Source organism: Bos grunniens, chromosome 10 (genome assembly GCF_055505025.1).
Source record: "Bos grunniens cultivar Pamir isolate PY7600 chromosome 10, Bosgru_T2T1.0, whole genome shotgun sequence".
NCBI classification, from domain to species: Eukaryota; Metazoa; Chordata; class Mammalia; order Artiodactyla; family Bovidae; genus Bos; species Bos grunniens.
The window spans coordinates 16,660,576-16,685,413 of record NC_141174.1 but is presented as its reverse complement, the minus strand read 5'-3'; the positions used below and the strand labels follow the sequence as shown (position 1 = coordinate 16,685,413).

General features: G+C 45.0%; 1 protein-coding gene and 1 long non-coding RNA gene across 3 annotated transcripts; one reads left to right on the top strand and one right to left on the bottom strand.

Annotated features, from left to right (window-relative positions):
- Positions 1-2,686: 2,686 nt before the first annotated feature.
- On the top strand, positions 2,687-24,633 carry BATF (basic leucine zipper ATF-like transcription factor). Its single transcript, XM_086319603.1, has 3 exons — positions 2,687-3,007; positions 5,292-5,396; positions 24,074-24,633. The coding sequence occupies exons 1-3, from the start codon at positions 2,945-2,947 to the stop codon at positions 24,281-24,283; spliced, it is 378 nt and encodes a 125-aa protein (XP_086175729.1). The 5' UTR covers positions 2,687-2,944; the 3' UTR covers positions 24,284-24,633.
- LOC147363986 (uncharacterized) lies at positions 16,123-24,079 on the bottom strand. 2 transcript variants are annotated; one of them, XR_015133978.1, is made up of 2 exons: positions 17,869-24,079; positions 16,123-16,450 (listed from the first exon to the last, which is right to left on the bottom strand). It is a non-coding gene; the product is annotated as an uncharacterized LOC147363986 (long non-coding RNA). The 2 variants fall into 2 exon arrangements; XR_015133977.1 differs by having other exon boundaries at positions 16,123-16,421.
- Positions 24,634-24,838: the final 205 nt, after the last annotated feature.

Sequence of the window (24,838 nt, the reverse complement as noted above, 5' to 3'; positions counted from 1 at the left end):
AAATCTCAACTGCTTCCAGAGAAATCCTGTTAAAACTCAAATTAGGGACTTTCCTGGTGGTTCAGTGGTTAAGAATCCATCTGCTAATGCAGGGGTCACAGGTTCAATCCCTGGTCTGGGACGATCCCACAGGCCTCGGGGCAACTAATCCCGTGTTCCACATCTACTAAGCCTGCACTCTACAGCCCATGAGCTACAACTAGAGGAAGCCTGTGCATAGCAATGAAGACCCAGTGCAGCCAAAACTAAATAAATAGATTAAAAAAAAACTAAAAACCCTAAATTAGAGCTCATCACTCCTGCTCTAAAACCTCATCTGTGGGAGACCACAGACATGGCCACAATTCTTTAAATTCTTCCCATCAAGAGATGAAGTCTCTTTCTCAACCCAGAGCATCTGACCTGGCCTTGTAACTGTCTTTGTCCAATAGAATGTGGCAGAAGGACCGTGGTGGGAAATCTGGGCCCCAGGAGGCTTTGAATGCTTCTAGCCTTCCTCTTGGATTCTGAATGGCTGTGTTAACAAGCCTGGGAGAGCCTGTTGAGGGATGAGAAGCCATGTGAAGCAGAACTGTCCTGGATAAGTTTGTCCTAGACCAGCCGATGATCAGCCAACCTACTGGGTATATGAGGGCACAGAACGTGGAACTGTCCTGGGCAAGATGGTCCTAGACCAGCCGATGATCAACCAACCTACAGGTATATGAGGACACATGATGAGGTCCTGCTGAGACCCCCCCAGCTCCCGGGGGGAATATTCCAGATGATCCTCTCACTGAAAGCTGACTAAATGGCTGTTGTTTTAAGCCACTGAGATTTCTTTCTTTCTTTTTTTTTTTTTTTGTGGTTTGTCATGCAGCAAAACAAACGGATTCACCTCTCATTCAGAGAAACAGTCAAAATACTAACTATATCCTTACTTAGAACTGGGGACAGCGTAGGTGCTCAATAAACACTTGTTGAATGAAACTCACACATGGCGCTCACCTTCCAAAGAGGGAACACCCGGAGAAAACAAAGTAAATAATTACTAAGTCAGATGAGGGCTGGGAACAGACAGTGGCTGAGGTAGAGAATCACAGCGTCCAAGTGGGAGGGCAGGTCCTCTGGGAGCTCCCCATCTCTTTCAGAACAAAAGCCAAAGTCCTAACAGTGGCCTCCGAGGCCGGTGTAAATGCTTGGTACGTCACTAACTTCACCTCCTACCACTCACAGCTCTTCACTCCAGCTCCCCTGGCCTCGCTGCTCTTCCTCTCCCACCTCGGGTCCTTGCTGGAATGTTCTTCCCCTAGACACCCACACCATTCACTCCCTCCTTCCCTTCAGGGCTCTGCTCACTTGTCTCCCTTTCAGGAAGGCCTTTTCCAACCACCCTGCAGAAACAGCAACCCACTGACCCCCCTGAATTCCCCACCCCATACCTGCTTTATTTTCTTCCATGCCCCTTGTCACCTTCTGCTGTGCTAAATGTTAACTGCTCTGTTTACAGTCTGCTTCCCCCCCCACATACAACTTCCATGGGGGAAGGGATTTTGTTTTGCTCAATTTACCTCTAGGACAGTTTTGTCTTAGGGCAGAAATTCAGCCAGTGGACACAGCATCCCTCAGGGGCCATACTTCCTTTCAGTGAGGACTAAGCAAGGCAAATACTTAGCTTGGAGCCGTATGGGGAATAAGACAAGATATTTTTTGAAAGCTCGAATGCCTAGGTGTGTGGGGGATTGCTTATTGAGAACTTATCAAACATGTATGTAACAGGTCAAGTGGCGCTACAACCAACAATTGTCTTCATGGCATAGTTTACAGTCTGCTGGGGCTTTGTAATCCATTTTTATTTGCTTCTTGAAACAGCCCTGAGAGGTAGGCAGAGAAGATTTTATCACCCTTCATTTACAGATAAATGAGTAAGCTATCCAAGGCCACAGACATACTAAGGGATAGAGGGAGATTTCAAATCCTGATTATTTCAACTCCAAGTACAGTGCTCATTTCTGTGGCTGTGTGTGTGTTCAGCTGTTCCTACACTCTGGGCTCTGACCTTGGGACCTTCATGAATCACTAAGATTCCAGGCTGACCCGGATCCCCTGAAAGACCTTCAACACAGGAAGCATCTTTCCTCTAGAGAGAGCACCTGCCAAGAGGCATAGGTGATGAATAAATGCTTAGAACATCGATTCCAGGCTAGCCCCTGTGGCTTTCAGACCTACCACCACCCCTTCTGTCTGTCTGGAAAGGTCTGAGCCCTTGGGTCCCTTCACCCCAGCCCACCCCAAGGCAGGAGAGACAGAGAAGGCCCCCCCGCAAGACAGGACAGGCAGCCACTTTGCTGAAAAACCAGAAAGAAATCCCAGCCCGTTGCTTTCATTTCAGTTTAAAAATCAAGTCGGGTGACAGTGGAAACTCTTTCCTTGCTGTCCTCTCCTTTCTGCCCATGTTGACAGAAGACGGACTTGCTAATTCTGGCTGGGGTTTTTCCCTCCCTGGGCTGTTTTTCTCTTTTTATCTTCATCAATTGAAGTGAGCTGTTCTGCCTTTCAAACTGTCGGAAGGCATCTGGGGTTTTGTGTATCTTTTTTTTTTTTTTTTTTGTCTTTTCTTTCTTTCAAATAATTCTGTGGGTCTTTTCCCAGATATGTATTTTCTCTCAATTTAACTTCTAACTTAAGTTTCCGCCCATGTGACTTTCAGCGCGTTACCAGAAACCACAAGAGAGAGGGCGCGAGCCCCAGGGCAAGCGACATGTCCCTGTGGGGAGCAGAGCCTCTGCACCCCGGAGCGAGGAGGACGCAGGGGTCAGGGGCAGCGGCAAGGCGGGCAGAGGAGGGCCCTGCGGAGGGGGGTGGGCTGCTGGCCTGGGGGGAGCAGTCAGGAAGGGAGGCCAGCTGGTGACAGGAGAGCCCCGAGGCGCCTGGGGCTGTGTGGAGAGCCCGGAAGACTGCGGCCATGCCTCACAGCTCCGACAGCAGCGACTCCAGCTTCAGCCGCTCTCCACCCCCCGGCAAACAGGTAGAGTCCTGCCTTTCCCTCCTCCTCCCTCCTGATTCTCCGGGGCAGCAGGAAGAGGGTCAGGCTTCCTGGGCCTCTGCCCAGGGACGCTGAGGGGCCAGGAGATGGCCGGAGCATCCTGTTAGACTCAAGGGCTGCAGGGAAGCCGTGCGTCTCAGGCGGAGACCCTCATCCTTCCGCCCCTCCTGCCAGAGGATGCTCTCCGTGTCCCCTAATGGTACCCATCGCCTTCACCTCACCTGGGGTCCCATCCCAGGAAGCTTTCTAGGAAGCCGAGGGGAATGGGTACCAAAGAACTCTGGTCTCTCAGAAGAGAGAGTCTACCTCTCTCCAAGGCTGTAGCAGAGTGAGTGGGGTGGAGCGCTGATGCGGGCTGAGGGCACGCACACCCTGAAAGCTAGATGGTTGCCCAGGAGACAGCCAGCAGAAGAGGAGAGGAAAGGGATGGGGTTGGGGGAGGCAAGTTAGGAGGAGGACCCCAGGCCAGCTCGGAAGGATCTATCTTACCTCCTAGCACAGAACCTGTTGCTGGCACAGGAGGGGGGAAGGGGGGCTGGAGGAGGAAAGAAATGAATCAGGAGATGGTTCTGGGCACTTGAAATTATTCCCTTGTAGCTCAGCTCTGGAGAAACTAGAGAGGTGAGGGTGGAGATTCTGGGTGTCTAAGATTGTAACTTCCAACTCAAAAATTTTCAACTTGAGGGTTGCTCAAAGAAAAGAAAAAAAAACAAAACACCACGAGCATACTGGCTGCTTCCCCTCTCCCGGGGCTTTCTCCTCATCACATTCCTTGACAGCCCTCTCCCTGATCATCCAGTACAACGGTGGAGGACAATGTCTTCTCCAATTCGGGGTTTAAAAACTGCCTTCTTTCCTTCGCACGGGTGTCCGAGAGGGCCTTGAAAATGCTGCAGCCCGAATAAAAGTATACAAACTTATACCACAGCTTCTGTCATCAGTACTTGACAGAAGAGAGGCAGGTAGGAAGGAGCCCTCGTGGAGACCTCTAGAGGACAGACAAGCCAGTCCTCGGCTCGAGACCGAATCGAGCTGTTCAGACCGCCTGGAAGTCTGTGCTCTTCTTAGGAAGGAAATTACTCACGGCTTTCATGGTAACCCGGCTCCCCAAACCCCTGAGAGGAAGAGCACTTCCTTCCTATCTAACCCACTGCCCTCTGACTGCAATGGCCTGGAAGTACTGGGCCCGTTGGTGAGACATATGCTTGGGAGGGCAGACTCTTGTCCTGGGAACTGTGTCCTGCTAGCCTGCAGGGATGTGAGATGGCACAGAACTGGGGGTGCAGGAGGGCTTCGGTCAAACTTCTACACTTACCCTGTAGCGTCTGGGCAAAGCTAGAGCTAACCTTTCTGCCCAAGTAGAGCACACGCCCATCTGTGGGAGGCACTCAGATGACACCAAAGGTCCCGGGTCCTTCTAAGCACCCGTCTCCTACCTGCCAGGGCCAGGTCATCTCCATCATTAAAACTGTTCCTGGTCTCCAATTTGTACTAGGGCTTGTGCTCAGGGCACCCTGGGGGATGTCAGGGACACTGAGTGTAAGGAAGGGAATGCAGGGGACAAAGAGGCAGATCTGGGATGGGGACCTCATACTGGGGCGGGGGTGGGGGTGTAGGAAACAGAAGCCCCAAGGGGTCACACCAGGGAAGAAGTAGTTGGTAGTGGGTGAGGGAGTGGCTTGGAGAGGCATCAGACTCAGCACTCGAGGATGCAACTTGCCAGAGTACTGTGAGCTCCTGGGCAAGCTCTTTGAGCCTTCGCTCCCCCATGTAAGATGCAAATACTCACATCAACTTCACCAAATCAGGGGGTTCAACAAGAGCACCTCAGGGAAAAACACTTGCACAGAAGCAAGCACATAGTGAGTGCTCAACAACATTTTAGAAAAAAAACAAAAACAAAAACAAGAAGGTTCTAGGCCAGAAGTAACAGAGTAAGGGTGGAGCAGCCCTGAACAGGAGAGGTGATGAAACATACTTCATCACCTTAACCATCTTTTTCCAAATACAGCCCTCCTGAGGCCTCAAGCTCTTTTGCCCTCTTCCTGTATCTTCTGGCCAAAGCTACAGAGACACAAGAGAGTTTCACAGAGTGTGGGGAAGAGTTCCCTTTTGGGTTCAGCGTTTTGGTCACCAGGGTGTGGACAGGCAAATAACGATGAAGAAATGGAAGGGTGGACGGCAGGATACCAAACACCATGAGAGGTGGCTTCAGCTCAGAAGAGAGGTGTAGACTCCCCTAATTTTCATCATCTCTGCTCCCCAGGACTCATCTGATGATGTGAGAAAGGTTCAGAGAAGGGAGAAAAATCGCATCGCCGCCCAGAAGAGCCGGCAGAGGCAGACACAGAAAGCCGACACCCTCCACCTGGTGAGTGTTCAGACCTCTTTTCATCCTCTCGGGCTGTAGGCTTTGCTCCCCACCAACCTGGGGACACTGGGACGGAGCCTTGAGTCTGCCTGTGTGGAGATGTACATGTGGGGTGTCAGTGGAGGGGTGAGGGATGCAGGTGGAGTGATTCTGTCGTAGGAAATGGGCCAGGAGGCTGAAACAGAAATGAGCCCCAGGATGGCATGTGGAGGAAAGGGGCTGAGTGTGGCAGCCCAGAGGCTGGTGGAAGGCAGATCCACCTGCTCAGGGGTGGGACAACCTCAGAGAGCTCCATTCTGCGTGGACCCAGGCAGCAGAAGTCACGACTGCTTTTGGGAGCAGTTCAGAAGGTGTTATGTGCTTTGGGAGGGTCTGTCATCTCACAGTGCTAGGAACACATGTATATAGTCCCATCCCCTGGGAGGCCAGCGGGGTGGCCACTCCGGGCCCTGCATTTGGGACAATGAGGTCCACAGGGTGCTGCACCCCACAACTTCTTTTCTGAACATTATTAAGGTTTGATTTCAAAATTTCTGTTTTGATGGTATCCCAAGATGGCCTGTGAATGATAACAGTTGCAAGTGCACGTATCTGGCACAGTTACCATCCTGATTGAGTTGCCTCCAGTCTTGCACTTTCTAGGGAAGCCCTGACCCCTGGCTTGAGCAGGGGACTTGGGTGATCAGAACTGCATTTCTTTCAGCAGCACAAGATTCTGGTCAGTGTTTACAAATCGTGGCTGTGTGCTTCTTACAGAAAAGTCTTCTCCTCATCTCCCTCACCTTACCACCTTGCCTCTCTTCACCCTGCCCTTTAATTTGCTCCTTTTCAATCAACCCTTATTCCACTAGCTCCTTTCTCTTCTATCCCGTCAGCCCTTCCTCTAGCAACACTGTCCTTTCTCATCCTTCCCCGTGCTTCCGCCGACCCCACACCATTCCCAGACCCCTAGCATCCTGGGAATTCATTCCAATGATAAAAAGGGGAATTGGCATCAAAAATGAATATGCTTATGTTTACTTGAAAGATTAGCCTGGTAACTGGTCAGTTAAAGAATAACTGTGTTAATCCCATCAAGGAAAAGTAAGGTGCAGTTTTAGGTTAAAAGACACCCTTTTTAACTTTGTAAGGAAGCAGAGAGCAGGTAGTGTGAAGATCTCTGATTGGTTGCTCGTGTTTTATTTGAAACGTATTCAGCATGTCTTCCAATGCATACTAACGTAGTTTTATACTCATGAATAATTGTTGAAAGAAAGAATGAATGAACACTAAGCCTGTTCTCTTTGGTAATTGTGATCAGTAGTCTAAATGTTAAGCTGGTGGTGGCCCTGCTGCTGATATGTTCTCCATGATTTCACCATGGCTTAGGGGCTCATGACACTCCAATTTACTCTTTTAGGCTTGAAAAATCTATGATTGCTCACTTTGCCTCCATCAGCGTCTGATTCTTATTCAGTATTCTTTAGAACAAGCAAATGAACAAATAAATAAAATTAGTAATGATAAAGTCTATCTTTTGGTAGAAGTAGACAATGTTCTGAAACTGGAAATCTGCTATAGGCTTTATAAGTTTGAAATATTTTTTAAAAAGGAAATTATGTATTGCTCAGCAGTGCCGCCGTCATAAGGACATGGTGTGAGTCCCAGTTCTGCCATTCACTGTCTGTATGACCCACCTTAGACTGCAGAGATGTCCTTTACTTCCCTTAGTTGCGGTTCCCTTATCAGGAAAATGGGACAATGACTACCTCATAGATGGAGTGCATATAATATAACAGCTCAAGCTCAGTCCTCCTAGGCATATCATAACTATTCAAAAATTTTAAGTATAATAAGAGTTATCATTATAAGAAATAAGATGACTACAGCTAAAGTTTTATGCATCTGAACTTATATTTATATATAAACCACAGGATCTCAGGGCTGAAAGATTTCTTAAAGGCTGGAAAGTTCAGACACACTTTTGATGCTCAAGAATCTCTACAACACCCTCTAGACATGATCCCCAAAGTATGCCTGTCACGCCTAGTGATGGAGAGCCCTCTACCTCCCGATAGGAGCAGAGGAGTCTTCCCTAACTCGAGCTGTGCCACTGTCTCCCTGGGAACTCAACCCCCTGGTCTTTTTTCAACTCGTTGGGGACATATCAGTGAGGGTGATATGCATGCTTCCTTGCTATGGCAAGGTTTTCAACACTGACTCTGCTGCATCTCTTTGCAAGAAAAGAGTTTGAGCCAGAAGATATATAGCCCATCTGATTATACTAGTCAAGACTATACCAAGATACGCTCTGGGGTTTGGGGGTCCATGGAGACCCAAGTCATGTAGTCACCATGTCCACACTCAAAACCCTGGCCTCAGTCTCTAGAATGTTCTCATCTTTGCCATACCTGGACACAGACTCCTCCCCACTCCTTTCTTCTGAGCACCATGGCATTCACCTTCACTTTTTGACCAGTGAGTAGAACACCTCAGAGTTTATACAGCAAGCCTGAGTGTTGCAACCAGTGTGACTTATGTTTCTTGACTTTGGGCAGAAACTTTTGGTAGCAACATATAAATCTGCCACCATCAAGCAGAGGGTTTGGCTGTGATCTGAAATTTGGCAGCAACATACAAATCTGCCACCGTCAAACAGAGAGCTTGATTGTGATCTGAAATGTTCATTTCCTCTCAGACAATAATCACCCATCTTCTGCATCCATTATCCTCTTAATCATGTTTGTGATTCAGGTAGAAAGCCTTCTATTTATCACCAGCATTCTTAGGGTTGGGTGGGTGGTTTGTCCTTGATTCCTTTCCATGCTTGTCTCCACATGTTGAGGCTCTGGAACCATTCTCTGGCCGGAAGACACAGCCATAGGACTCACCTAACAAGATGTAAAAGACCAGGGTTTAGAAAGTACTGTGGTCTTAAATAAGGACCGCCTTTGTATTAGTATGCTAGCCTCTTAGATGCTGGGGTAACAACTGATTTCTTGGTTTCAACTTTGTCACTATTATTTCTCTTAAAATAGCAAAAAAATTATTCTGTTTCTCCAGTGAGAGAGAGGAATACCTATTATTTAGCATTTTCAGTATCTATCCTATAAGTGGTTCGCATCAACACTCTGTGTGTAGATTGCTTTTACAATAGCAGAGTAGGGAAGCTGATGCTTTCAACAAGCGGTTTAACCTCATGCCAATGTGATAACATCTCTGGCCTTGACTACCACTCACATAAGCCAGATCAGGAGGAGCTCCTTTTCATAAGCATAATATCAACAGTATCCGCGTTCTGTCTTTTTGTTTGTTTTGCTGCATCTCGTGGCGTGTGGGATTCTAGTTCCCTGACCAGGGATTGAACCTGTGCCCCCTGTAGTGGAAGCTCAGAGTTCTAACCCCTGGACCACCAAGGAATTCCCCCACATTCTGTTTTAATTCTCATTTGGTTGGTGTCTCACACAGCACTCCGCACACTCAGTTCATTTTCTCCCGTGGTCAAGTATAGAGTCCGTTAGGCATAGAATAGGTATTGATTAAAAAGGAGAAAGTCATATCTTGAGCCATTCACTTTCAAAAGTAATAAGTGAATCTAAGATAATCAGCTAAAAACTATTAAAAATAACAAGAACCCAGTCAGCTTTCAAAGTTAACACAAAAAGTAATAACTTTTCTTATGCAAATTAGATTAAAAAATTTAATAGAAAGAAAGATTCTGTTTACAATACCAAGAACAGCAAATGGAAAGAAGGAATAAATTTAACAAAAAAATTTGAAGCTTAATTTTTTTAAGCTTCAAAATTATTCTAGGTGATTTTTAAAATTTCAAATAATTGAAAAAATATGTCTTATATAAAGATAGCAATTTTCCTTAAGTTAATTTAGAAATTTATCTAATTTAATGTGATCTCAATAAAATAGGATTTTCTGAGTATTTGAGGATATTAAATTAGATATTGTAAATACCTTGTGAAAAATAACCATGTGAGAATTTCTAGGAAAATTCTAAAAAAAGAGGGTAATTAGAGACAATTAGCTGAATAAAATATTAAAGTGAATTATAAATATAGAAATCAAAACAATGTGGAAAAGATAGAATATTGGACGGAATAGAACATAGAAGTAGACCTCCAAACAAACTCAAATTTGAGACCCAAATACAAATAGACTCAAAGACAAATAGACTCAAATTTGTGTTAGTTCCTAAGACACAAGTAAAAATGCAAAATGTCTAAGATGGCACTTGAAACAAGAGAAAAATGAAGTACTCAATAAATTGTGTTGGGAAAACTGGTTGGTCATCTGAGAAAAAAAAAAAAAGCTAGAGTCTTCACTTCTTTTACAATGCATATAGATTAAATATAGAAAAAATTAAAGAAATTTGAAGAATTAGCATTAAAAACATTTATCTTGGAATTAAGTCTTCCAGGTAAAATGAAAAACCCTGAAGCCATAAAGGGAAAGATTGATACACATTTATCAATAAAAAGCGTATTTTATACATACGTGAAAATGTCTATACAGTTCAAAGTACCTAATATGCAAAATCAAAAGCAAGTGAAGACTGAGAAAAATACCTGCAACACATATGACCAAAAAAGGGCATATTTGCTTAATATACGAGAGCCCTTATGAATAAGAAAATGATCTACAAACAAAAGAAAAAATGAATAATAAGAAGAATAGGCAATTTATAGAAAGAGAAAAATAAATGGCAAATAAATACGGAAAAGCTGCTAGACCTCAGTTAGGAAAACAACAGTTAAAGCAACAGTTACATTCTCTGCCAGACTGACAAAGACAGAAAATGTTGCTAAAAGACGATGTTCCCAAGATGATGGTGAAGCAGGTATTGGAAGCATAAGTTGGTGCAACTCCATTAGGGAGCAATTTGACCATGTCCAAAGTTACTAGTGCGCACACACGGTAACTTGGCGATTTTACATCTAGGAATCTGTTTACAAACATATTCACGGATTACACAATTATGTACATGTAGATATAATCCTCGCTGCATTGCTTGTCATAGCAAAGACAGGAAACAAGCTAAATGGTCAGTAAGAGACTCATTCAATAGACTAGAGTTGGTTTATTCGGTGGAATACCACGAAGGTAGTAAAATAACAAGTTAAATCTGAATGTGCTACTCTGGAAAGATTATCAAGCTTCTATACTCTTAAGTGAATAAGTATGAGTCTGGAGTATAGTTTTCTTCTATGCATATTTTTAACGAAAATAAAAACATATATGTGCATATGCATATAAGCTTAAAATTTTTCAAGTAGGTTTTCCCCCAAAATTGCTAATGATACATATTTCTGAAAGTAGGACAAAAGGTCTAAAGCAGAAGAGAGATACTTTGTGTTTTTCTACTTTTTTATATAGTTTGGATGTTTTTATTATGTGCTTTTATTTATATAATATAGATATTAAATTCCCAATATAGATCATTATTACATGTGCATTAGAATGATTTCTTTTCTAATTTGATCTCAAACATTGAATAGTCTTCCACTGTGATGTTTTATCCCTGAACATTGTGCATAAATATCTCAGTCCTTCGGGACAACAGTCAATTGGGATTTCTAATGAGTAATCTTAAGGTCTCCAGCACTAAACAAGCCACTGTAAGGGACAGCGAATCAGTTTCATTTGTGTGGTTATCTCGGTAATTGTCGGATACTCTGGTGCCTTGTAGCAGGAAGGATTTTGAGTCTGTGTCCCAGGTCAGTGGGAAAGAGAATTGAGATCAGTTGAGAAGCTGTGTTCATGAAAAGGCTCAAAGTAGAGGAGGCGATGGAGAGGCAGTAGTATTAGCCCAGAGCTATGATGTTGACAAGTCAGATGTGGCCTTGAGGATGGAAATGGAAGCAAAGCAGAGTTACAGGGTCAGATCTGGAAGCTGGAACTTCAGATACTTAGATTGGAGGAGGGACAGGTGTTTGCCTGGGGCAGCCTCTAGTGTGGAAGATCTCATACTAGTTTAAAAAAAAGAAAGATTTACAGGCCCAGGGTAGATCTTTAATGTCATATGTAGCAAATATCAGGAGGGTAAATTATGTCTGAAATTAAGCTGATGCTGTGAGAAGTAAAGCTTTTATAATTGGAGGAGAATTAAGTAATGGAAGAAGCAAAGCTCAGCAAAGGTGCTCACTTCCCAGGCCTCCTGAGGAGGGGAGTGTTGTTCTCGGTCTTCTGGTAAGGGCCATGCAAGAAGGCTGTTTATGGCTCTTTTTCATTCTATCAGTTTTTCTTTCCTCCCTCTAGGAGATTATACCGTAAGTTTTATTGGTATAGAGAAGTCATAGGTTAAAAAAAAAATAAAGCAAAATGAAAACCACAGAAAGAATGTTCTTGCTGGTTCCAGCCTAAAGAAGTTCAGTGTAAAATCAGTGAACTATCCATGGAAAGGACATTTCTCTTATGCCTTTACTGCTCTGAACTTCTTTTTATTAAAAACATATTAATTGAACACACAACTATATACCAGGCACGGTGCATTATGTGCTCTACCTGCAGTTGTCTCGTTTAATCTGCACAAAAACCTTATTTTGTCATTCCTATATTAGGTTAAGTAACTTGTCCAAGGTCGCACATTTTGTAACTAGGTCTGTCTGACTTCAGAACCCATCTTCCTAACCACTAGGCAACACAGCCTCTTCCTTTGGACTCTTGTGAAGACTGATCCTCCTTGAACCCCTTCCTGAATTTTATTCTTTTGTTCTTTAAGCAGCATCCTCCAAAGTTGACACTTTTTCTCCTCCACCATTAGGCCTAGCTGAGAAAGTAAGCACTAGATCAAAGCCATTGAGACCGTTTTTAAAGAAAGCGGTGTAGCAATAAATATTAACATCCTGCTCTTTGGTGGAGCAATTCCACCTACAGGAGTTTGAAGAAACAATGATGCACAAAGATGGCCAATTCATCATTATTTGTGAACAGTATACACTTTATCACCCACTCCAGTGTTCTTGCCTGGAGAATCCCAGGGACGGGGGAGCCTGGTGGGCTGCCGTCTCTGGGGTCGCACAGAGTCAGACACGACTGGAGAGACTTAGCAGCAGCAGCAGCATACACTTTATCAATACTCTAAAATTGGACATATGCCCAGCTATGGAGATAAGTATATTATGACCATTCATACACTAGAATTCTATGCTAGCACTAAAAGTGACTAAGTGAATCTGTATTTATCAACACAGAAAGATGTTAATGACATGGCATTGAGTGACAAAGCAAGTGACAAAGAATATGCAGAGTATAATCCTCTTGATGTAAAAGTTGTGGTTTGGGGGCACGTTTGCATGCATAAAGAGATGTCTGGAAGAACAGTCTTCAAAATGCTAACCGTGGATTCTTCTATGTGGTTGAGATTTGAATAAGTCACCTTACTCCTGGTACTTTTCTGTAGTTCTTTTTATTATAATAAATGTGTACTGTTTTAAAAATCTGTAATAAAAATTTGACGATTCTCATTTGGGAAGGAAAAACACACAGAGGAACTCACACCCCGCTAACTTCTTGTCCTACTAATAAGCGGTCAGTGTGGTTATGGTCAGCAGGCGTATTCGGCAGTGTAAGGAATTTCTGTCTGAAAGCGATTACATGTCCCGGTCAGAAATTGGTGGCACCCACTCAGCTGAAGCTGTTTTCATGAAGCTGTTTTCAGTGGCTACCAAACTACTTTCTCTTGGAAAGGATGAGGGAGTCTCACCAAACCCCAAGCTGCTCTGGGGTTTTCTCCATTTCCTCTGTAGGACTCAGTCAGGCCCCCCGAGTCCTAGAAGGATTCCATAGATTGGTTCCACAAGACAAAGTCCCCTTCAGAATGCGGAGTACCTGTAGGGGACCCTGCCATGGGTCCATACGGGAGTTCGTAGAGGGACTAACCATAACTGTGGTCATGCCCCCTTCTTGATGGAATCGCAGAATTAAAAAGGAACTCAGAGTTGCTCCAGGTCACCCTGCTGTATGTATTACTGTTGAGGACGCTGCTGTCTTCCTCAAGGACACCCAAGAAACGAAACCTCTTGCCTTCCCACCACTTGCTTTTGTTTTTGTGCCACTTTGCTGAGCAGGACTTTGCTCTGCAGATGGTGTTGCTCTCACACGTCCTTTTGCAAAGGGTGAGTTAAGAAGTAGGCCATTAACCGGGACATGTGAACAGTCCAGACACTGTTCAGCAACAGAGCCCAACCACATAGTAAGAGACCAGAAAGGCAGAGAGTCCCAGGTTAAAAGGGGCTAAATTGAAAAGTTCCATTATTTTATTTATGTATTTGGCTGTGCTGGGTCTGAGGGATCTAGTTCCCTGACCAGGGGACTGGACACGGGTCTCCTGCATTGGGAGCTCAGAGTCTTAGCCACTCGACCACAAGGGAAGTCAAAGTTCATTTATTTTAAAAAAGATCTTAAAGGTGTAATCCGAAATCAAAAGGACAATGACATACTAGGGGAATATTTCTGTCAAATTAAATAAATTCAGATTTAATACTTACAGTATAGAAAGAACAGCCTTTTTAAGAAAAACCTCAAGATGCCAGTAGGTAAGTGGGTAAAGGCTATGAACAGAAAGCTTACGTAATGCTTTTTCCTACTGAAATGAACATAGCCCAATTTTCTATTCTGATTGTGAAAACAATACACACCATGGGTTTCCCAGCCTCGGCAATATTGACGTTTTGAGTTGGACAATTCTTTGTTGTGTGTGTGGGAGGGGGTTGGTCTCCAGCACTGTAAAATCTAAAACCTACCCACTAGATGCCAGTAGCACCCACCTCATCCCTCTGGTTATGAAAATCAGAAATATTTCTAAATCTTCCCAAATGTTCCCTGGGGGGACAAAATTTTCCTTGGTTGAGAATGCTATACTAGGGAATACATATATAGAAATTTATTTCTTCTTAGTAATCAATAACTTGTAACATTATAATGAAATTAAGAAACTTTCCAAAAGTTTGTTAGCAAAATAAATTATTTAAAATTACAACACTTGGGACTTTCTCGGTAGTCCAGTGGTTAAGACTCTGAACTTTCACTGCAGGGGGCGTGGGTTTGATCCCTGATTGGGGAACTAAGGTCCCCAGTGCCACGCAGAAAGGCCAAAAAAAAAAAAACAAAAAAAAAATCACCTAAAATTACAACACCTAAATCCTGACAATGTCGTTGTAATAATTAATATATACATTCAAGGCCGATGACACTGTATATCTTACACAACCTTTTATAAAAATACTAACCAAGGACTGCAAGATGTTCACTACACCATTATTTACAACAGCAACCAAAATCTCCAGCATTAGAAAACCACATAAGGTAAACTGTGGACCATCTCTTTGTTGATGTAGCCATTAAAATAATAATTATGGTGATTTTGTAAGTATACTCTAAGTATATATACAAATTTGTCTTTTCTTTTCTGTCATAATAATTTTGTCACACTTACAAAAATGCTGGACATTTTGGCTGCTATTATTTGTTAAAAAGGACAAGATGGCACCATGTACAAATGAAAAGGGTTGTGTTTAGAGGACTAGAATCATGGGTGGGTATACTTTTTAAAAATATATCTTTAATATATTTATATTGTATGTTTTTTATTAAAAAACATAAGAAAATGATCAAATAGACCCTGAGTGAATTCTGGTGGACAGAGGATGAGAACAGTGAGGGTATCCCTGAGTTAGAATTTAGGAGAAAGCCTTTGGCAGAAGATCTCATAATTTATCTTCCAAACAGGGACATTTTTGAGAGTGAAAAGAGCCACTAGTGAAAAATTACACGAGGACAATACTATGAACTGGGAGTGTCCCAGTAAACATCTGGTCACACTAGATTGAGGGGAACCAAGGAGGAGACCTAAGGCGCTTAGGAAATTCACGAGTAAAGATTAAGTTCAGAGCCAACTAGAGGGGGCTAGATTCCTGGTGCTAGAAGGCAATTTCCTGCACGAGATGACCCTGTTACTAAAATATTTTCCAGTTACTCAGCTGACACAAAAATATGCCTATTGCTAAGAGGGTGCAGTAGTCCAGAAAATGACAAAAACAAAGGCCATATTCCTAGTACTGGAGCTCATGTTGACAGAAATGATTCTTTCTGCTGTATAAGTATATATGAAATGCCTCCTATGGGCATTTTTTTTTTTTTTTCCCTAGGTGATGAGAGTTCAGCAGGGACAAGACAAAGTCCCTGATTTCAGGGACCTTACATTCAATCAGAAGTCACACTGGAAAATCAACTGACCAATTGTTATTTACTATCTCACTAATCACACAAAGTGAGGAGGGCTTCAAAGGAAAGCAAATGGTGCAGTGTTAACAGTGACTTAAGGACAGGGCTGGGAATGGTGTCAAGGAAGGTCCTTCTGAGGGCCTGACATCTGAAATCAAATATGAGTCATGGGAAGGAGCCTGGGAAGATCTCAGGAGAGAGTGCTATCTGCAGAGCCTTCAGGCCAAACTCTGTGGGGCCTGTCAAGGGTCAGAAAGATGCCTTGTGGGGCCCAGGACTGTGAGCTCAAGAAGAGGAACTCAGGAAAAAAGGCCATTGTGCCCCAGGAAGCAGGAACCAGATGGGGTGGGGGTGGGGTCCCCAGTAAAATGACTTCAAATCCAGTAGGGACAGGGAGAGGGCAGATATATCTGAACCTAAATTCTAATCCACAAAATGTAAAGCAATTACATCTCACTGGGCTGTTTGAGAAATAATGTGAGAGCAAATGTTAAAAGAAAGCAATAGCGCATTTGTCAGTTTTGCATTGGAGAGAAGATTTTATTTGTTTAATGCAGAGAGGCCAGTATTTTCCTATAAATCAATCACATGAAGATATCAGAAGTAGATCATATATGAAAACGTATGCCCTTCTTTCCAGTTGGTTATACAAACTTTAAGAACGCTGTTTCCTTGGCTGGCTTTTTCACTACAGTTGGTCAGGTCTCCTTTGCTTCGTTTAGTTGGGACAGGTCAAGTTGAGGCCAGGGAAATTGCACGCAGGGTTCTGACAGTGCTGTAATTCAGCTGCCTCCACTCCACAGCTTCAGTCTGGGGAACAACAATGTTGCTAAGCAGGCCTTAAAAAAAAAAAAAGAATCTGCTTCCCTGATGGCTCAGTTGATAAAGAATCCACCTGCAATGCAGGATACCAGAGTTCGATCCCTGGGTTGGAAAGATTCCCTGGAGAAGGAAACAGCAATCCACTCCAGCATTCTTGCCTGGGAAATCCAATGGACAGAGGAGCCTGGCGGGCTACAGTCCATGGGGTCACAGGAGTCAGAAATAACTTACCGGTTAAACCACCACCAAACACTCATTTGTAACTCTTCTAGAGTTAAATGCAGAAGCAATAAAAGTACTTAAATGCTTGGTTAAACACTCCCTGGGAAATTTCATGGATATCACAAATTTAGCAGACTCTTCAAATGCAGGTTTCAGATTTTGGTAAATTCTTACAGACTCCAAGTTGGCAATCAAGAAACATGATTTTACTGATCACTTCACTGTGTGCCAGGCACAGTCCCAGGACAAAACACTGTCTTTCACTCCAGACCGTGTTTTGTCCTTCACTGAGGATAAAACAGTGAAGACAAGGATGGCTCCTGTCCTCACCGAGCTTAACAATCCATAGGACAAATAATTTGATGAAGTTATCATTAATGAGATTCCAATAAGTCCTCTACCTCTTGCCTTTCTATAAGAGTGAACTATTCTGGGCCACTTGAAATTTTCACCAACTATAAGACTCTTCGCCTTAAATAGCCATTTACTTTTAGAAAAAATTTTGACTTAGAAATATCCTCTTCCTTCTTTAAAGTTCTTTATATTATTTATACTATGTTACACAATAAATACATTTAATAAAACAAAATATAAGTAAATATATAAATATGATATCATAAATTTAACAACATCAAACTGTATATATTTATATTGTTTTATTATTTTCAAGAAGAATCTACTATGAACATACGTCTCAAGCTGGTTGTTCATTAAGCTCACCTGGCAAGTACTTCTTTAATCTTGATGCCTGAACCCAGTCTGGAACAACTAAATTAGAACCTCCCAGTGGTAAAATCCAGGAATCAAGATTTTTTTTTTAAAAAAAAAAAGCTCTCCAGGAAACTGCAGTGTGCAGCCAGGGCTGAGAATCAGGGAGTGGTGACATTTAGAAGCCTGTCTGATGCATGTGGTAGAATGTGTGGAGTGAATCTGGGGCAATTTGTGAGTAGATACCCAGACACTCTGTCCCAGAGACCTGGAGCTTAAAACAAAACCAAAGAAAACAGTTCAGACCTTGAAGTTGATGGAAATTATTAGTTTGTTTTTCAAAACTGGACGATATCCTTTCTAACTTGAGGTATCAGTCAGGAGTTATAGAAAAACTATCCAGCAGAGGCATCAACAAGTCATTTGTATTTTAGATTTTTCTCAAATAAGAAGTTCAGAAGTAGACAGACCAGGGATAGTACAAGAATGTCATCAAAGAACCAACCTCCTTCTCTCTCTTGGGCAGTCATTCTCAGGATGGGGGGGTCTCATCCTCAAGGCTGCAAGATGGCTCCTGAATCTCCAGGCATCAGTCTGTGTCCAGAGAGGTTAGCGTTTTTCTGGTGAGGCTTTCCCTTTTATCCCCGGGGAAGCGAAGCTTCATCCTCTCCCTCCCTGTATTTCTGCTTATGTCTCATTGGTCAGAATCTGTCACATGGTCCTATCTAGCTGCAGGGGAAGCTGGGTAATTGAGGAATTCTTTTCCTAGCCTCTCTAGAGGAAAGCAGGGGTAAGGAGTTTGGATAGACGTTGAGTGAGCCATCTTATAGTGTTTCTCATATATGAGATCAATGAAGTCATGGTCCTGAAAGCCAAGGAACAGAAGAGAGGGCAGGGCCCTGAGGGGCGTGGCTGATGTGGTTAAGTATCAGTGGATGACCAGGTGCTGACAGTCCTGGAGCTTCAACTTTAAGGCTCAAAAGTATAGATTTCTCCAGAATTCAGTGCAAAGACCTGTGGTTTAGTGATTCTTCTCTCCTCCTCAGGTGAGGAACAGGAGTGGGGCTATTTCCCCAGGATTGGTGGGAGACATAGCACAGATCCCACTATGGCTTGGGAAGTGCCCTATCTCTCCGTTCATGGACTTCTCCAGGAATGGTGGGCTCCAGCCTAGTTCTGCCTGGGAGGGCGGGGGGGTTGCAGACTGCTGGGGATTGAACCAAGAGCTGGGTGTGAGCTTCACACACCACTCTCGTATTGAAGTGTGGGTGGGAGCTGAAAGGTCACCCTACCAATAACTGTAGGTTCTGTTGAGGAGAAAAACACAGGGACTATTTTCACCCTTCTGGAAAGTGTGATTAGAAAACTCAAGGAGAAGGTCAAGGCACTAAACCAGACCTGGCAGGAAGACGCTCCAAGCCCTGCAAAGGAGGCCTGGAGAGTCCCCGCTAGAGCCTTGGGTTAGAGTTAGTCCTTAGCCTCAGTCCCAACTGGCTTCCCTGTGGGGAAGGGACCTGCCTGGGGATTCCCCATCATTGATGCACTCTACAGTGACCCCCTGCTTGGCCCCTCCACTAGGGAATTTCCCAGAATGTTCCCACACCCCCAAGAAGCCTCCTCCTTAGCCACCCCCAAACTGCTTGTGGTTCATGGTAAGGGCGGCACCAAGTAACCTCACAGGTGAGGGTGAATTGTGAACATTAGCATCTCAATTTGCATGAGGCGGGAAGAGAGGGAAGATGAAATAGGAAAGTCAACCAGGCTGAGGCCTCACAGGAGATAATTACCAGATATCATAAGATTTAAACAGACTTCAAAGGCAACAGGGGATGGTGGGCACAGGCTCTGAAGGCAGACAGTCTCAGTTCAAGTACTGGTGCTATAGCTGACAAGCTGTGTGACCTTGAACAAGTTACTAAACTTCTCTCTACCTTAGATTTCCCTCTTCTGTGCAATGTGGCTAGTAACATTATCTACCACATAGGGTTGTTGCAAAGATTAAATGTAATGGTAACTGTAATGTACTTGGCACATGGTATCGCCCAAAAAATGTTAGTCATTATTAATTCAAACTGGATTAGCCTTTTAAATTTTTGGTTTCTACTACCTATCTCATATACATTGAGCCTACATACCTCTGGTTCCAACACACAACTACTCTTTCCAAACAGTCAGAGGCTCTAGTTGGCTAATACACAGGTAGTCAATTTAAAATCTGAAATATTTGAAAGTTAGAGAGGGCTTGGGCTTCTAATCCTGTGGTTTTCAACATTCACTGCACATTAGACTCCCCTGGGGAGCCCTTAACAACTCAATGCCCAGGTGCACCCCAGCCTGATTAAATCAGAATCAGGCATCAGTAAAACGTTCCAGGGATCCCACTGATCCTAGTGTGTGACCAAGATTGAGAATCACTGTGTTGGTCCAGTCTTCCTAGTTTAAAGTGAGGCAACTGCGGCTCAGAGAGGAAAAGGATGTCACCGAGAGTCACCCAGCCAGAGCCAGGACCAAGACCCCTGTCCACTGTTACCTGATGGAGCCCCCCCACCCCCCGACCCCCGTTGCCATGTATTCCAGACCATACTGTGGTCTGGGGATGGTCTGGCCCCAAGTCAACCCTCTCATAGAGTAGCTGCACATTAGACTCCATCCCAGCTCAGGGCAGGAGGTGATGATCAGCTCTGTGTTTGGAAGAGTATGACCGACTCAGGGTTCTTGTGTTGTCTTGAAGGATCACCAAACCAAGACCCAGTTTTCTCTTAGAAGGCCAGTGATCTTAGTGACTCCAGAGATCCTGAGTCGTCAAGTCTCTCAGGAGAAGCAGTGGGTGGGCTAAAAGGAGCACAGGACTGAAGATGGAGAAGCCGAGAGCCCAGCCCTGCTCTGTATCTGCCTGGTTCTGGGCCTTTGGATCAGTCACCCACTCAAACTTTCTGGACCTCCAAGAAAAATATGTCTTTTTATTTTTATTTTTTTACTTTGTATTTTGTATTGGACTAGAGCTGATAAATAATGTTTAGTTGATAGTTTCAGGTGGACAGCAAAGGGACTCAGCCATACATATACTTGTATATATACTTGTATCCATTCTCCCCCAAACTCCCCTCCCATCCAGGCTGCCTCATAACACTGAGCAGAGTTCCTTGTGCTATATGGTAGGGCCTTGTTGGTTATCCATTTTAAATATAGCAGTGTGTACATGTCGATTATACGAATGAATTTATTTACAAAACATAAACGGATTCACAGACTTAGAGAACGAATTTATGGGTGTCGGGGGTCAGGGGTGGGGTGGGGGAAGGGATAGTTAGAAAATAAGTGTCTCTAGGTGAATCTATAGCTCTTTGTTTCAGCAGCTGCTGCCACCAGCCTGTACTCCTTTAGGGATGGGAGTAGGGGGTTTGCGCAATAGGTTTCTCCCAGAGTCTCAGTTGGCCTCATCTGTAAAATGGAGACAATGATAAGGGCTGGCCTTACATAGCTACCTCAAAGGGTTATTGCAAGGAGCCTAAAGGATCTAAATGTATTCCCAAAAGTAAAAAGCAGGTTATGTGGAAGCCCAAGGGCAGCCCTGCCCCCCCACATTAGGAGAAGACACACACATTAGAAACTAAAATTTACTTTCTAAATGTTACTTTCCTTTTTCCCTTGCTGAGTTCTCGGTTTCCAGGCCCTGTTGGGAATTCAGGGGGAAGTTAGGGGGTCTGTGATCATGGTACTTCTGGGTAGAGAGCTGCTCCCAGGTGTCCCTCAGCCAGTGTCCCTGTGTGAACCCTTTGCAGGGCATGCTGGGACCCAGGGAGGGTCAGAGTGGACCTAGGCCGGGCAGGGGTAGGTGGGGATGAGAGCCCTAGATCAGCCGCTTGCTTCTGCGAGGGAAGCCAGGCTCTTCCTCTGCGAAGTGTCTGGCTGGCTGCAGGGCCCCTGGGCTGGCAGTGCAGGTTTCTCTGGGGCCCTGGCAGGAAACAGTCTTGCTTCCCAAGGTAAAGACGAGTTTCTTGTCGCAGCTGGTTGTTTTCTAGTTAGAGGCCATGGTGGTTTTGAACACTCCCCTAGAGCTCCGGGATCTCCCAGGGGACAGGGAGAAGGAAAGGACAAAGCTGGAGCTCAGCAGGGCTGGCTTAGGGAGGAAGAGCCCGCTGTCACTTCCCGAAAGCCGGCCGGCCTCTGGGCGGAGAGCAGGTCAGAGCGGTTGGTCCCTGCGGCCCGCCTACCCCGCCCCTCCCTTCTGCCTCGGGGTTTGCCCAGGCTCTTCGGAGCACAGAACTTACAGTAAATGTTGTCACCAGTGGAAACTCTCAGAGGGGGCGAGGAAAAGGGCTAGAGGAAGGGGCCAGGACTCCCGGCCCCCAGTTCCCGTCTTGCCAACGCCCCCCAGTCTCATGTGTTGCTTTATCTTACCTTTTGGTAAAGAGAGGGGATGCCCTCTCTCTGGGATGTGCCCGGAAATAACCAAATGGTGAGATGAATGAGCCGGTCACACCTTGCAGAAGCAGCAGCCAGTGCCCCTGTCTCTACCATCGTGGCTCTTGGTATCCCATCTCCCCACCCTGTTTTAGAGATGGGGTTTTCCTTTGTATCAACCTGGACACATTTTCTAGCCCTGGGCCACACACAGGAAATGCCAGGCTGAGGTTGAGCACGCTAGCGTCTGTCCTGTACAAACCGCCGGAAGCTGCCTTGATGGATAAGGCCACGTTCTCCTTACCACTTCAAAAGAACTCCCATTTGCAGGGCTTAGGGCAGTCGGCAGAGTAACTAACTCTCTCATTAACCTGAAGCTGGTTTTCTAAAGCAAATTTTAAATGTCAAGTTATCACACATCTGCTCACTGCCTACTGTAATTCTGAGTCAACTTCTGATCCATCGGTCGATGTCATCAGGCGGCCAATCAATAAGCACTTGAGTTCATACTCCATGCCAGGCACTTAATAAGTGCTTGGATAGTTAGAACACATTTATTATCACATTTAACATTACTAGCTATTGTTTTCAAACTTGTTTGGTGATTAGAATAATCTGGGGCATTTGTTAAAAATTCAGATTCCCAGAATTCAAACCCCAAATCCCAAACTCACTGAGTTCAAACCTCTAGATTTCAGGAAGTGCCTGGCACTATATTTTTATCAGGCCCTCAGATTAGTTCTAATGTCATGGCAAGCTTGGAAAACAAGCTAAGTGAAACAGAACAAGAAAAATAAGACCTAGAATCCAAATATTAGGTCACTTTTTGAACAGAAATGTAATTTATTTGCATCTCCAGTGCCATTTTTTCTTCCTCTGTGGGTACCAATGATTAGCAAAGACGATCTATCTGAGTCAAAGAATGTGAACATTAAAATCACATTGGAAATGCAATTCCCCTGGTTTTCTGAAGGTGGGATTGTTTTCCAGTAAATGCTAATTACCAGGGTGTAATTGTTGATTAATTAATGATGTGATCAGTAGTCAGAGCTCTTTACCCTGAGTCTTTCTTTTTAAAATTTCTGTGGCTGCGCTGAGTCTTTGTTTTGGCATATGTGGGCTTCTCTCTAGTTGCAGCGCACAGGCTTCTCTAGTTGCGGCATGCAGACTTAGGGGTTCTGCAGCATCTTAGTTTTCCAACCAGGGACTGAATTCACATTCCCTGTATTGGAGGGCGGATTCTTAACCACTGGACCACCAGGGTGTCCTGAGGTTTTCTGATTAGCATGTATCTGATGGTTCCCTGAAGCAAGGGGTAAAGATGTTTCTGGAAACAAAGCACAGGTGCTGGGTCACACCCAGAGTTCCACAGGACAAGCTGCCGGAGAGAGAACTCTGCTGGAGATTGACCATTTATCATTTAGAAGACCCCAAACGTTCTAGAATCTGGGTGAAGTAGACAGTTAACCAAGGACTCCATTCATAAGACTAAATGCAAATGCTGGGAACCTTAGGCAAACACACCAGTGTAACAGAGCAGAAAAGAGTGAAATTGGTATAAGTCAGTCTCACAAACTGTTTTCCATTTTTTCTAGCTCTAGCTGGTCATGCACTGGCCTGGACATGCACTTGCCACTCTCAACTCTCATATACACTTATGGAGACCTATGCATGTACCTGCACACAAAGGAGCACACTAATGCAATTCACACATGCCTTCACACACACACACACACACACACACACATATCTCTGTTAGTTGGGACCAAATGCAACTGCCATTTTCCGAGGTCAAAATAAATATCAGCAATTTCATATGGTTTGATCTAAACAGCTATGCATATACATGTACAAATATACATGTATTTATGCAGATGCATGGGCTTCCCTGGTGGCTCAGATGGTAAAGAATCTGCCTGCAACGCCGGAGACCTGGGTTCGATCCCTGGGTTGGGAAGATCCCCTGGAGCAGGGCATGGTAACCCACTCCAGTATTCTCTCCTGGAGAATCTCCATGGACAGAGGAGCCTGAGGGGCTGCAGTCCATGGGTCGCCAAGAGTCGGGTGCGACTGAGCACAGCACAGGACTAAGCACAGCACACAGCACCGCACCCATCCACACACATGACACGTGCAAATACACACGCACGCGTGCACACACTGGCATGTGCAGAAAAAGTCACCGATGCCCTGCCTGGCCGTACTAGTGGAAATCTAATGCGGAACTCCCATTGCCTCCTCCACGCCCCCCAATCTTCCCCTGCGCCCTGAGAGTAACCTGCAATGTCCATCCTTTCTGCTCACAGGAGAGTGAAGACTTGGAGAAGCAGAACGCGGCGCTGCGGAAGGAGATCAAACAGCTCACGGAAGAGATGAAGTACTTCACGTCGGTGCTGAGCAGCCACGAGCCCCTGTGCTCTGTGCTGGCCCCCGGCGCGCCCTCGCCCCCCGAGGTGGTGTACAGCACCCACGCCTTCCACCAGCCTCACGTCAGCTCCCCGCGCTTCCAGCCCTGAGCTCCCCCAAGGGAGGGCGAGCAGAGAGCAGAGCCTGCGTCTCCAGCTGCTCCCGGGGTCTCGGGAGGAGCACACAGACAGCTGTCCTCCGTCAGCGCCCTCTCGCCGCCCAGAAAGCCAGAGGCCGAGGCCGGACCCCAGGATCGAGAGCCCGGGGACGGGAACGCGCGGCAACTGGATGTGTGTGCAGCGCCTGCTGCATGGCCACACGCCGCCAGGGGCCTGGACCTTCAACTGGCTGGGAGGCCCGACCCAGTGATGGGTCAAGCATGACGCCCAAGTCTCGTGATCCAGAGGGAGCAGGGTAGGGCAGGGTTATTTTTCTAAATAAATGTCTTAAAAGAAACCAATCTGGCAAGGGCTTGAAACCTAAAGTTCTGTCATTTTTTTGGTTCTTGGGCTCAGGAGCCCTTAAAGGTCTGGAGACTCTGCTCATTTGGCTCTTTCCCACGGCTTGTTCATCTACTTGGGAAGCTGGGTTTTCTCAAAGCATCTTCAATTTCCCCTCTAGGCATCTCCATCATTTCCCTCCCCAAATCGCCTCTATGTGATCTC

What these genes read in the sequence shown, in the direction of transcription:
- BATF (XM_086319603.1), top strand. Translation starts at nt 2,945, where the DNA reads ATGCCTCACAGCTCCGACAGCAGCGACTCCAGCTTCAGCCGCTCTCCA. An exon ending in CTCCACCCCCCGGCAAACAG is followed by an intron (nt 3,008 to 5,291) that starts GTAGAGTCCTGC and finishes TCTGCTCCCCAG; the next exon opens with GACTCATCTGATGATGTGAG. An exon ending in AAGCCGACACCCTCCACCTG is followed by an intron (nt 5,397 to 24,073) that starts GTGAGTGTTCAG and finishes TTCTGCTCACAG; the next exon opens with GAGAGTGAAGACTTGGAGAA.